This window comes from Vicugna pacos, chromosome 26 (assembly GCF_048564905.1).
Source record: "Vicugna pacos chromosome 26, VicPac4, whole genome shotgun sequence".
Taxonomy (NCBI): Eukaryota; Metazoa; Chordata; class Mammalia; order Artiodactyla; family Camelidae; genus Vicugna; species Vicugna pacos.
Genome location: NC_133012.1, coordinates 12,255,798 through 12,269,608, shown reverse-complemented (window position 1 = coordinate 12,269,608; position 13,811 = coordinate 12,255,798). Strand labels below are relative to the sequence as shown.

Sequence of the window (13,811 nt, the reverse complement as noted above, 5' to 3'; positions counted from 1 at the left end):
ATTCAGCTCGGGCCATTAAGCTTCAACCAAAAGCATCTTCCCTCTCGGAATTAAGGCAAAATGACTGTCTAACTTGCTTATAGGAAGTAAGTCATGGTTCTAGGCTCTCCACTTTGGTTAGTTTCTTGGGCCCATTTGAGAAGCATTATCTGAGTTGACTCACATACAATTTCAGATTCGTAAGTTTTTAACTCCTAGTCAGTGAATGTTTGACTTCCTCCTATAAGGAGGATGCTACTCTTGGTTAAATTTTCTGTTATCAATGGACATGTCCATGAGTAAGCTATTCTAGCCCTTCTGTGAACAGCTTATGACCCTGTTTTGTGTATTTCAGACGTTAAACCTTGGGTTGCCGTGTTAGACAAGAGCAAGATATGTGCCTGGAATGTTTCCCAGTAGATATTTTCATTTAGTTCATCTTGCTCAGAAGTCCTGTCTATGTCTGGAATGATACCCAGAACATTTCCCCTGCCTCAAAATAGCAGTTTCCAACAACAGACCAAGGTAGTTATTTAGGTGTTTTTCATTTAGTATACGTTCTGATTCATAAGCTTTTCACAAAAGCAAGCTGATGACTTACTCTTAGGCTGCTGGGACTTGTGGAGCACAGAGAAGGCAGATACAGAAGTGTTTAGTAGCACCACTCTCTCCTTTGGGGTGTGCGGTGAAGTACGAAGCAGCTGTAGTTTATTTGCCCAGAAGAAGGAGTTCTCAAATACGGCGAGTCCTACTGGAACTTCATCTTCCAAGAAGATCTCAGGAAAGGTGTGCCTCCCACTGCCGTCCACATTTACCGTCTCTATGGACTGAAGGGTTAGAGGGTCTCAAGGGAGCATCAGCATGAGGTGCTGACCATGGTAGTGCCCCTCAGTTTCTTGGACACTGATTAAACATCTTGACCTGATATCAGCTTGATAGAGATGAACTTGTGTTAGGATCCATGGCGGCTAATGCCAAAGCCTGTGGATCCGGCTGCTTCTTATACAAACCAGGGTCACAGATATTTTGTACGAATAGCTACTATAACTTATTGTCTGCATCCAGACATTGTACCAAATCCTTCCACTCCATTCTCCAAATGCCTTCTGAGGTGGGCATTCTCTCTATTTTCAGAGAGGGTAGTGGGAGCTCAGAGAGGCACCAAAGTGGCCAGAAATCATAGCTGGAAGAAATAGGCTTAAAAATACGACTCCTAAACCTAGGCTTTCAGCCACCATGTCCTACTGGTCTTCTAGTTTGATGGTTCCAAAAATGAGATGACATGAACTGTAATATTAAGACCTAGAAATGTGAGTACCAGACACTGAAGTACTTTAGTAACTGCATGCTTCCAGAGAAGTGGTCTGCCATCTTAAAAGTTTTGTATCCTAGGTACCACATAGAACATGACCTATACTACCAGGAAATTTCAGTGCTGAGTTTGATTGTAGAGAGCTTAAGAAAGTCACACTAAGTCTCCCCACCTCTGTTGATACAGCCTGGCTCTACCTGAAGATGCTGTGCAGTTAGGGCTTGCTTTTCTCACTTTTCATGGCCAGAAGATGCTTCACCAAGTTGGTGCAAGACTCAAGAGAACTTTGTATTTACCACGGTCCTACCAAACCCCTACTACATAGGTTTACCTTTTTCCTCCTGACCCATCTGCGGTACCTCCTTATATTCACTGATCCAGTAGAGCCTGCCGGTCACATGGTCCAGCGTCAGTCCTGCAGGTTCCTCTATGTTTACAACCGTCAGCACCTTCCTGTCAGAGCCATCCATCCCTGCAGTTTCAATTGTCCTCATGCCTTTCTCACCTCGATTCACCCAATACAAATACCTGAGAAAAGCAAAGCACAAGGATTAGAGAATCCCCTCGGGAGCATCTATAGGACTGAACAGCCAAGCTTGCCTGGTTCTCCCCAATGGACCTCATATCACTGCACTGCTAAGAATGCTGGAGATTTCTCCTCTTAGACTTAGTAGACTTTGAAAAGTTTGGCTTTATGGTATCCAATTGAGACTTCAAAATTAAGAATTTTTTTGAGCAAATAAGGACTAGGTTGAAACAGTTGATGTATTCTCTTATCAACTTAAATATCTAAGATAATATATCCACGAAGTCCTGGGTTCAATCCCCAGTACTTCCACTAAAAATAAATAAATGAATGAATGAATGAATGAATGAATGAATAAATAAACAAACAAACCTAATTACCTCACCCCAATCAAAAAAAATTTTCTTCTAATTTTAAAAAAGACTACACATACGATAACATATCCAAAATCATTGGTTATATTCCAAAAGAAACACTACTTACTTCTTTGCAGGAAACACTATTAGCTGTTCTGGCACAAGATCCTTTTCCAAGATTTTGACGTAGCCTCTGCCATCACTTAAACCAGCACAGACGACCCTTGCAAAGCTGCTAGCCCAATACAACTGTCCCGTGAACCAGTCCAAAGAGATACTGTTCACTGCTTTAAATTCTGGGGATACAGGAGACAGTATTATATTTCTATATTCTTCTACACCCATCTTGAAAAAAGAGACTCAGACAAATCTTTTCTACATCTTCTGATTTCAAGCTACACAATGAGGCAAGTAGGACACAGGAAATGAGAGCCAGAGCTGTGTGAGGGGTTTCCAGTATACGGTGGGCAATTAGGACAGAGAAGGACTTTAATAAAGGCATAACCAAGAAATCCAAGAGAATGTGACCTCAATCTGGGACACTTTATTACAGAAGTTTCTGATGATTGTTATGAACTCCACCTCCCAACTACTATCAGAGGATTTCTCTGCGCCTGGGGCTACATTAGGCACTTTCTTCCCACGCATTGTCTAGCTTAATCCTCACACTTAACCAAGGCTATTACCCTCATCTTGTACACAGTGGTTCAAAGGAGTTAACAACTTGCTCAAGGTCGCACACCTAGTGATGGGGCTGAGACTAATACTTGTCCTGAGCCACATCCTCAAACTTTCAGTACTGCTTAATAGCAATTTCATTCTCAGGTTATGCTCTACAAAGCTCCCGTAGAGCCAAACTACATAGAATCAGTATCTCGAATCAGGATTTTATGTACTCTCATAATTCATGACAAGGGAGTTACAGAAATTGTCCAGATGAGCACATATGCTTCCTACACTATGTTTAAGTAACCTGAAGAATCTAGGGCTCTTAATATCAAGAAATATACCTGGATAGAGAGGAACAAAGTTTGGCTTTCCAAGAACAAACACATTTAAGACTTCATCCACCCAGAAGTACATGCTTCTCTCAAGATCATATGCAACAGAAGTAGGCCTTGATTTTATAGGTATCAGAGTCTCATAGATGCCTGTTCTTTGATCCAAGACACCAAGTTCTCCATTGGCTGCGGTAAGAATTTTAACAGCATCATCTGCAATAGAAGTAGGAGTGACACGTTCCTGTGAAACTTCCTTCCATGCCATTACCTTTAACTACAGATGCTGTCCCATCGCCCATGCCAAAATCTACTTACCCCTGAAATCTGGACTAAGGTGGATCGAGAGCGGATCTAGCTGACCACCTGAAGCCTCAATTCCTCCTCTGAGCTCTGGCACGTTAAAACTAATCTTTGGAACTTTTCTGCCTGATTTCAGATTCAGCCCTTCTCCCCTAGACAGAAGCCTTCTCCATGCCTTGTGTATAGCAGTCAAATGTAATTAAGTGTCCCATCATTAAGGAAGCACAGAACAAGTTGAGATTATTGGTTGGGTCTCTGGAGCCCCAAACTGTATTATCCTATAGAAAACCTAAGTCATTTTACAGACACTTGATAGCACCTGATACTCAAAACTGATCAATGAATATTAGCAGCTTCTTTATGGAACGAGTAGTGTCATCTCTAATACCAAACCTTAAAGTGAATCGTCTACATCACTTTTATCTACACCTACTGCTGAGAAGAGAGCAGGAGCTCAGCTTTGCTTCCAGTATTGAAGCTCACCTGTCACTCGACAGTCGGTGCCATTGTAGAGCTGGTAACCTCGAATACACTCACAGGAATAAGAGCCTGGTGTATTAATGCACAGCTGGCCACATGGGCTGTATGCTGTAGAACACTCATCCACATCTGATGATAGAGAGTTGTAAATTAGAGAAGACTGAGGAACAATCTCGAGTATTATTGTTCTTTTGGGCCACTTTTCAGGTGCTCTCTAGACCTGTCATATGTGGAGATCATTGTGCTGGGTACTGGGATAGAAGTTGCTGCCTCCGTAGAATTCCCACCCATGTGGTTGTGTTTCAGCAGAACCGTCACTGTAGGGAACCATCAATGTAGAGGTTTAACTGGTACAGTATACTTATCTGTGTTACCCTAGCAACATTCTTGGGGACATGGCTCTTCTCAAGCCAGCTGGAGCCTAATTTGAGAATGAGTGGCAAGGATGTAGAGAAATCAGAACCCGTACATTGCTAATGTCAAGTGATGCAGCCACTGTGGAAAACAGCTTGATAGTTTCTCAAAAAGTTAAACATAGAATTTACCATATGACTCAGCGAGTTCCACTTCTGGTATATACCCAAGAGCATTGAAAGCAGGGATGTACACCGATGTCCACCATAGCCAAAGGGTGGAAACCACCCACGTGTGCATCAGAGGCGTGGATGTGGTATATAATCCCACAAACAAAATGTGGTATACAGTCATCCCACAAGGGGTTGATTCTGGGACCCCCAAGGATACCAAAATCCATGGATGCTCAAGTCTCTTCTATAAAATAGTGTGGTATTAGCATATAACCTACACACAACCTTCTATACATTTTAAACCATCTCTAGATTACTTACAATACCTAATACAATGTAAATAGTTGCTAGCATGCAGCAAATTCAAATTTTGCTTTCTGGAACTATCTGGAATTCCCCTTACCCAGCGTCTTCAACCTTCAGATACAAAGAGCCAACTGTTTACATACACTGGAATACTATTTGGCCTTTAAGAAGGAAGGACATTCTGAGACATGCTAAAACATGGATCCACCTTAAAGAGAGGCTAAGTAAAATTAGCCCGACACAAAGGACAAATACCGTATGATTCCACTTACATGCAGTACGAGAACAGGCAAATTCATAGACAATGTTGATGAAGGTTCCCAGGGAGCAGGGACAGAGAGTTACTGTTTAATGGGTACAGAGTTTCTGTTGGGGATGATGCAAAAGTTCTGGAAATGAATAGTGGTGACAGTTGCACAGCAGTGTGAATGTAGTGGATGGCACTGAATTACACACTTAAAAACTATTAAGATGGTAAATTTTATGTTATGTATATTTTACTACTGCAAGAACTTCTGAAGATGAGCCAAATGAATTCTGACCTCCACAGCTCTGACCATCCGGCTGTAATAGCCATCCAGCTCCACACGAGCACTGAACACCCCAGTCTGTGTCACTGCAGGGTCCCTCACAGCCCCCGTTGGCCAGAGAGCAGTTCTTACCTGGTAGAGACAGGACAGCGGTCAGTACAGTTGACCATGGTAAAGATCAGACGTCTTATAAACCATATTGTGTCACAAACCTCTGTGCTTGTGTGAGGAGTGTAACACTGGTTAAGAATAACCTTCGACCCTGCCCTCTTACCTAGGAATGTGGAGGCTTTTGGGGAAACCAGAAAACAAGGAAAGTTAGGAATCACGGAGCAGGGGAAAGGTGTTTCCTTCTGGGCGGGCAGTCTGGACAATTCCAGATGTTGGTGTATTGGTCACCTGTGGAGGGACCAGCGACCTCTTCTGTATTTTCTCTAGAATTTATGGGCAGGTGAGGCCCTTAGCTCAGGAAATGATACAATAATTTGCTAATCCCAGTGAATTATCTATACAGGACCAGAAACCTGTATTTTGTGTCTCACTGTTTATGCTTTTTGTATCTCTTATGTGTTCCTTTTGTGAAAAGCTTCTTTCGCGGCCTTTCACATTACTGGAGAGGTTTCATCATAATGTCTCAGACCAGATTTGAGGGGGAAATAGGAGACAGACAACAAAATGACTGGGGGCAGATGCCCCCCTCCCTCTGCCCCAACTGGAACCAACAGTGATTTTTACAATGAGAACCACAAGAGTTTCAAAGTCAGAGGTGCTTGCTCAGAAGCCTCCCTCCTCACCAGGAAATGGTCTTCTTGGGTCCTTTTTCAGTTAAATTCTTAAAGAATTTGCCATTTTTGTCTTGAACAAATGTATTGCTTCTCAGTGGCAAGTTTGTGTTCTTTATTCCAGAATTTTAGGAGCAGTGTTGTTTGCGGTGGTGAGCTAGTCTGTTTCCTTAAAGCTACAATATGAGAACAGCGATTTTTATAGCTCAGGAGCATTGGCTCACATTCAGGAGACGAAAGCCAAGGGTTGGAGCTTGTGAAATGTAAGTGCTCCATCACTGAAGGATAATTGCTCCCATAGGCGTCTGAGTCCAAGTGTTGTCTCAGAGAGTAGACCCCGGTGATAACTGGGGCACTCAGTTACCTAGTCTTACTCTCCCCTTTCCATGTTAAGCCAAGCAATTGATTTCTTACCACATGTGGCATGTTCATCGGTACCGTCGGTACAGTCTGCTTCCCCATCACACATCAGGGATTCTAGGATGCATTTCCCCTCATCACATCTAACCATGCCTTCTGGACAGGGCCCTGTGTAGGAAATTAAGCATTCTTTTTTTGTATATATATTTTTTATTGAAGTATAGTCAGTTTACAATGTTGTGTCAATTTCTGGTGTACAGCGTAATGCTTCAGTTGTACATGAACACGCATACATTTGTTTTCATATTCTTTTTCACCATAAGTTACTACAAGATATTGAATAGAGTTCCCTGTGCTATACAGTATGAACTTGTTGTTTATCTGTTTTATATATAAGCATTCTTTTTCATTAATACTCAGGGTGGTGGTAAAAATAGACAGTGCTTACAGTGGGTAAGGAAAGTGGCAATATTTCTACCAACCCAATGAAAGTCTGGGTAGGAAAGAATTATTTTTATCTTTTTGAGCAGAGTTTTCAGGAATTTGGACTTGATATCAAAGATGTTAAGACCTCTGGGCCCTGGATTGAAATAATATTAAATTTGAACTGAAGTAGTATTAAATATTACTGATTGACATGGTATTAAATTCAGATAATACTAGCCCTAAAAGAAATATTCTCTTAAGAAGCCAGGTTATAAATTATTATTAAAATGTTAGAATCTGAACACATTTGAGATTACAGATTTAATGCTAGAAAAGAAAGGGTGAATAGAATTGTGGTTCACTAAAACGTTGGGGATTCCACTACACTGTGTGTTTCAGGTAAAAAAAAAAAGGATTATAGTGCTCACCGAGTTCTTTGGGGGTTTTCTTTTTTTAGTGAGGAGTGTTCTTCCATATTCACTACACAAGGATGTAAGGCATCTGTTAGGAGGCTTCCTTCAAATACTGATGCTCAGGTGCTCTGTGCGTTGGCCAGAACTGAATGGTGGGAACATTCGAGGCCATGCTTAGAGTGTCCGCTGCAGAGTTACTATTTAAGCACTGCTTTATGTTTCCAAGGGTAACTAAATCTTGGTTATTGCTAGCAAACATCCTGTTTTTAGATCTAGGATGGCAGTCTCAGCCATAGGAATGAAACCACAACTTGCAGAAAGCAGCCAACATAGTACAACCTTCCCGTTAGACAAAAGGTGGGGGTAGAGTAGGACTCACCACAGACCTCCTCATCTGAGGAGTCCCCGCAGTGGTTGAGGCCATCGCACCTCCAGTGGTGGGCGATACACAAGCCGTTCCTGCACTGCCACTGCCCAGCCATGCAGCCGGTCCGGGGGCCGCGTGCTTCGTCCAGCCCACCTTCACAGCCCTTATCGGCATCACAGAGTTCCCAAGCATCGCGACACAGAGAATCTCCTGGGCACTGGATTTTTTGGTCCGGACGTGCTGTCAGTCTCTCTAAAAGGCAGGAGTTGGCTCAGGGAGGTCGCACTGCTGTCCCACGGGCTTGTTTATTTAGGTATTTATGGTTTGCTGATGAATTTAATCTATAGAAAACCAAGACCTGAAAGGGCTGGTAGCCATTGGAGATGTGGCCACAAGTTTTTATTCTGAAGTTTCACCCCCAAATAATTTTTTAAGTCAATAAAGCTAATAATCTTTTTAACCTTAGGTCATTTTGAAAAATGAGTAAGTGGGGAAAAACAGGCACCTGTGACACCAGAGACAATTTAATGTCTGGGTTTAGCACGTATGGCAGGCTATTTAATGATGGGCTTGTTTCACTTTATACTATTGATGTTAACCAATGCTGTTAATAAACAGAATGTGACTGAAGGTAAACATAAGTTGTACCTACCACAGTTAACCTCATCGGAGCCATCTAAGCAGTCACCAACACCATCACAAAGCCAGCTAATAGAAATACATTTTCCATCATCACACTGCCAGGCCTGTGGGTGTCCACGACATATTTCTTCTGCGGGCCAGCAGCATGTTCAATAAGAAGCAGAAAGGAAGGGGTGTTTGTCAGGGCACTAGCGTCTTTTAAATTTGGATTTCATATTAAGTATTTTAATTAACAAAGGAATAACTCCTGATGTGCCACTGGAGTCAACCCTAAACTTGCCTGTCCTTTTTGCGTTACTTCTTATGCTACAATTCAGTACCCCCTCCTCAGGGACCATCACCTAGCAGATCAATAAACATATCCTCCTCATCATTCATCCAGAACACCACTGTCCAAAAAAACCTTCAGTGACAACGGAAGCATTTTATCTCTGTGTTGTCCAAAATGGCAGCCACCAGTCACATGTGTTTTGAGCACTTGAAATGTGGCTACTATGATAAACAAACTGAATTTTTTATTGTATTCATTTAAATAAATTTAAATCCTCACATGTGGCTAGTGGCCACTGTAGTGGGCAGTCCAGTTTTACAGATTCACTTCTTTGAACTCCTTTGGAATTTGAGACTATATTAAGATGTAAGGCAACCTGGGAACTGGGCCTTGAGGTTTAATTAGACTTTCAAATACTTCCACCTAAGTCTGCCTACTGGCTGAAGCAAGTAAACTTGGGGAGCTGGGGTGAAGTGTATGGAGGGCCGAGGATTTCTGCAAGTATAAAATTTTACTCGAACCTGTAATAGTACACGTTTTGATATCCCAGGTTTTATGTTAAATTAGGTACAGTTAAGTGATGACCCCAGGAATGTGCATGTAGGTGGAAAAAAGGAACATAGCCCTCACCAAGTACAGCTGGGTTTTCCTGTTTTAACGAGGACTGTTCCCTTCCATATTCACTGCCCAGGGATGCCAGGTATCTTTTAAGAGGCTTTCCTTCCCTTACAGGTGCTCTGGCGTCCCTCCTGGGGATCTGAGCTCTCTTGGCACAGAGAAGTACTTGACTTTATTTCAGGAAGACATTTGACACGACACAGCAGAGAGAAGTGCCTACCACACTGCTCATCCGTCCCATCCAGGCACTCCTGCTCCCCGTTGCAGAGCCAGGCCACAGGAATGCATCCCCCACCACATGCAGCTTGCCTCGTCACATTACACTGTATTTCATCTGCGTTGGATGACCAAGAAGCAAAGCCATGAGAATTCTTGACTTTTGTGGGTCCAGGAGGACACCTGACCCCGGGCCCAAGCCCCATTTCCTCCGGGGCTTTCTCGAGGGAGGCACCTCTTCCCCAAACCCGGGCCGCCAAGAGGTTAAATTTGCTGCCTGATGAAACCCCGGGCAGCAGCGGGTCCCTGTCGGAGACCAGGGCAAGAAAGCCAATCCCACTCGCCTCAACTTTGGGGGAAGGAATAGCCTAAGAGAGTGAGTGCGCTCCTGAGAAACGAAGAGAAAAAGTCGAGGAATTTGTCCGCTGAGCCCACCGCCCCTCCCTCCCACTCACTGAGCAGAATTATCAAGGAGTAAAGAGCGGAGAAGCAGGGGCCCCTTCCAGATGGCCCAGCCTCGCCCTCCCGGATCAAAGGTCACAGGACGGGGGACACGCCGCGCCCAGCCAGCGAGGGTGCTCCCAGCCCTCCTCCGACCCTACCCAGCAACCCCGCAGCCAGCAGAGCGGGATGAGCTCCCTCCCAGGGCGGGTCCGCGGGCCCCACTCACCGGCCGCTGAGCCCTCGAGGCCGCCCAGCACAGCCAGCAGCGTCGGCAGGAGCAGAGGGAGCTCCCGGCGCCCCATGGCCGCGAGGAGACAGCGCGGGGACCCGAGAGGTAGGCGCGCTGCGCGCGGAGCCGCGGGCGGGGCGGGCGCCGGGGCGGCTTTCTCTCGCGCCCTCGCGGCGCACGGGGAATGGCGGCGGGGTCTGGGGGCCGTGGGCGGGGAGTTGGCGCTGCCGGATCCCGGGGAAGAGCCGCCGGGATGCAGCGGGGCTGCAGAGGGAGTCGCGGCGCCTCGCATCCGGCTCCCCGCGGATGTTGAGTGGCCAGGAGTGCCTAGGCTCCGCGCGCTCCTGCAGTGGGACAGCCGACGCTCAGCTAATACAGGGCTCGTGTCACACTGAAGCTCAAGGTAAGGGTGGTCTAAAGGTCTAACTAAGGGTTTCTCAAACTTTTGCTGTGCCCACAAAACGCCCGGAAATCTCCTAAATACGCAGACTCTGGTCCTGCAGGTCTGGGGAGGAGCCCGATACTCTAACAAACTGTGAGATGACGCATTTGTTGCTGGCCCTGAGACTTCGCTTTGAAAAGCAGGGGCTTGATAGCCCCAAACCGAGGGCATCACTGTGACTGCAGATCTGTGGGCTGCTGTCTGCGTGGACGCCTTGCTGCCTCCTGTCTTCCCACCTGAGCAGTTTAGGCCTTGACCCCAGGCCTGGAATGACAGCTCTGACAAGTCCTCTTAGACTGGCGGTCAGCCAACTGTAAAAACAGAATAACAGCATGAAAGCCCCGAAAAACACCTACCCTTTTCAGTCTGTATCACTGCCAGGAGAGGAATACTTTAATAAGCAATTGGACATGAACATGTATCAGATTTGATGAGTTCGAATCAGAGTCAAATATAATCCCTGTAGGATGGTAGATTTACAGGTCTGGAAGAATTTAGAGGTCATTTAATCCAAATGCTGCCATTTAGGGATGAGATGGTGGAGTCTGCGACACATTCCCTCAGACAGACCACTCTCCCACCCCCTTATTTATCTAAGCTGTGACATTCCTTCTTTTCAGGACACCCTGAGAAAGAAGTGTCAGATTCTTGGAGAGAACACGGTGGAGATTGAATTTAGAATGGAAACTAGCAAGGAACATTTATAGTGTTTGGGAATGAAAGGCAGCAGTAAAACACCAGAAAAAAAGAAAAAAAAGAAAGAAAAGAAAAGAAACAGAACAGTGAATTGCAAAGTGCCTACTTAGATTTTATTTGCAACACAACACCCCCAACAGCTTTCTTCTAAATCATACCTCCTCTTCGTGTTCACTGCCGGTCCCACCAAACCACACTTCAAAGACATCAGAATGCCATATGTTATGAAGCTTTCCTTAAATTCATTGTATGCTCTGATTGCATAAGCCCAATTAAAAGGACTTTTCTGCTTTTAACAAAAATCTCAAAAAATATATCGATTTCTGCTGAAATGTTACTGCTTTGGAACCAGACTGAGATGCTTCATGGTGTTCCATGACACAATAGAGTAATCAGAGGTATAAGAATATAGACCAGTTTTCCTCACTGGTCCTCAGAACAGCACTGAAGCCAGTGATAAGTACCTGGGACTGGGATATGATCGACCTGGGATCAAATCTCAACTAAATGAGATTATATGTACATATAAAGGGCGGCTTTATTATTGTTGTAAACAGTCAGCATCAACTCCTAATCTGAGGTAGCCATAGACACAGGTGACATAAATAATAAGTAATTTAAATGTTTATATTTCTCTTTAAGGTATTATTTTCTCCCTATCAAATGTTTAAATGCAAGTCCTGTTATAACCAGCATAAAAATTCACACCTTCGTTGAATGCATTAACAAATTGTCCAACACCTCCTCCTGTGTCCTAAGCACTGTTCTAGACACTGAGGATACATCAGTGAACAAAACAGACAAAACTACCTACCTTCACAGAGCTTACATTTTGGAATGATTCAGTGGGGGAGTGGTAGGTGTAATTGATGGAAGAGCAGATCAGCGGTAGGCCTCATGATGAAAGCAATGTACATTGTGCACTGCCTTCCAGACACCCAGGGTAAAAAGGCATTCTACCTGGAAGCAATTACCAAACCTGGAAAGGGAGGGGAAACAGTGGTCTCAAGGGACAGAGGAGACAGATCAGAGTCCAGGGAGCCTGAAACAGCTGGATTTTGTAAAACATCTATTAAATGTTAACATAAATAGCATATTTTATGAAAAATAATCACATTTTCCAAATTACAAAAACTTAATGAGAACACTGGCATTATTTTACATTTTTTCAAATCTCTGTAAAGATAATAGAAGACAGCTGTATTCTCATATGTGATTTTGTGTATTCACAATCTGTTATGATACGTTGTTTTGGTTGCAGTATATGAAGAAAATCTGGCCTCACATGGATGTGTGTTAGCCACAGAAGTATTTCAATAGCCTTTTCAGATAATTGTAGAAATTCTTCTTTGATACTGCTATGAGTTGAATTTTGTTCCCCAGAAAAGATACATTGAAGTCCTAACTCCCAGTACCTCAGAATGTTGACCTTATTTGGAAATAGGATCTATACATTTTTAATTAATTTCAGATGAGGGCATTAGAATGTGTCCTAGTCCATTTTGTCTTATGAAATTATTGTAATTATAATACTTCATAATAGACAAATATTACTTATGAACATGGGAGCAAAAGTCTAAACAAAATTAATTGCATCAAGTAGTTTAAAAAATACATAATAGTGAATAACAAGTAGGGTTTATTCTAGTAATGCAAAGTTGATTCAACATTAAGAAGAGACTGTCTTTTCTCCATTGTATATTCTTGCCTCCTTTGGTAAAGATTAATTGGGCATAAGTCTATGGATTTATTTCTAGGCTCTCTATTAATCCATGTGTCTGTTTTTGTGCCAATACCACACTGTTTTGATTACTGTAGCTCTGTAGTATTATCTGAAGTCTGGAAGGGTTGTTCCTCCGGCTTCATTCTTTTTCTTCAGTATCGTTTTGGGAATTCTTAGTCTTTTGTAATTCCATATAAATTTTAGGATTATTTGTTCTAGTTCTGTGAAAAGTGTCCTAGATGATTTGATAGGGATCACATTAAATCTGTAGATTGCTTTGGGCAGTATGGCCATTTTAACAATATTACTTCTTCTGATCCAAGAGCATGAGATATCTTTCCATTTCTTTAAATCATCTTTAATTTCCTCAATCAATGTTTTGTAGTTCTCTGTGTATAAGTCTTTCATCTCCTTTGTCAAGTTTATTCCTAAGTAATTTTTATGAGATTTTAAAGAGATTTTTTTTTTTTTTTACTTTCTTTTTCTGGCATTCATTGTTAGTGTAAAGAAATGCAACTGATTTCTGTATGTTAATCATGTATCCTGCTACATTGTTGAATTCTTTTATCAGCTGTAGTAGTTTTTGTGTGGAGCTTTTGGGGTTTTCTATATATAGTATCATGTCACCTGCATATAGTGACAATTTTACCTCTTCTCTTTCAGTTTGGATCCTTTTATTTCTTTTTCTTGTCTGACTGCTAAGGCTGGGATTTCCAATACTATGGTGAATAGAAGTAGTGAGAGTTGGCGTCCTTGTCTTGTTCCAGAATTTAGTAGGAAGGCTTTTTACTGTTGAGTATTATGTTGGCTGTGGGTTTGTCATAAATAGCTTTTATTATGTTGAGATATGTTCCCTCTATACCCA

General features: G+C 43.0%; 1 protein-coding gene across 1 annotated transcript in view; it reads right to left on the bottom strand.

Moving 5' to 3' along the window:
* LOC102527632 (low-density lipoprotein receptor-related protein 2-like) overlaps positions 1-10,173 on the bottom strand; it is a 33,098-nt gene extending 22,925 nt beyond the window's left edge. The window contains exons 1-11 of the mRNA XM_015236699.3: positions 10,083-10,173; positions 9,417-9,530; positions 8,318-8,437; positions 7,678-7,917; positions 6,514-6,627; positions 5,330-5,449; positions 3,958-4,083; positions 3,184-3,387; positions 2,301-2,469; positions 1,651-1,819; positions 581-806 (exon numbers count right to left, since the gene is read on the bottom strand). Coding sequence (XP_015092185.3) covers positions 581-806; positions 1,651-1,819; positions 2,301-2,469; positions 3,184-3,387; positions 3,958-4,083; positions 5,330-5,449; positions 6,514-6,627; positions 7,678-7,917; positions 8,318-8,437; positions 9,417-9,530; positions 10,083-10,158 — 1,678 coding nt within the window. The 5' untranslated portion in view covers positions 10,159-10,173. The remainder of the gene's footprint in view (positions 1-580; positions 807-1,650; positions 1,820-2,300; positions 2,470-3,183; positions 3,388-3,957; positions 4,084-5,329; positions 5,450-6,513; positions 6,628-7,677; positions 7,918-8,317; positions 8,438-9,416; positions 9,531-10,082) is intronic.
* Between the last annotated feature and the right edge of the window lie 3,638 nt (positions 10,174-13,811).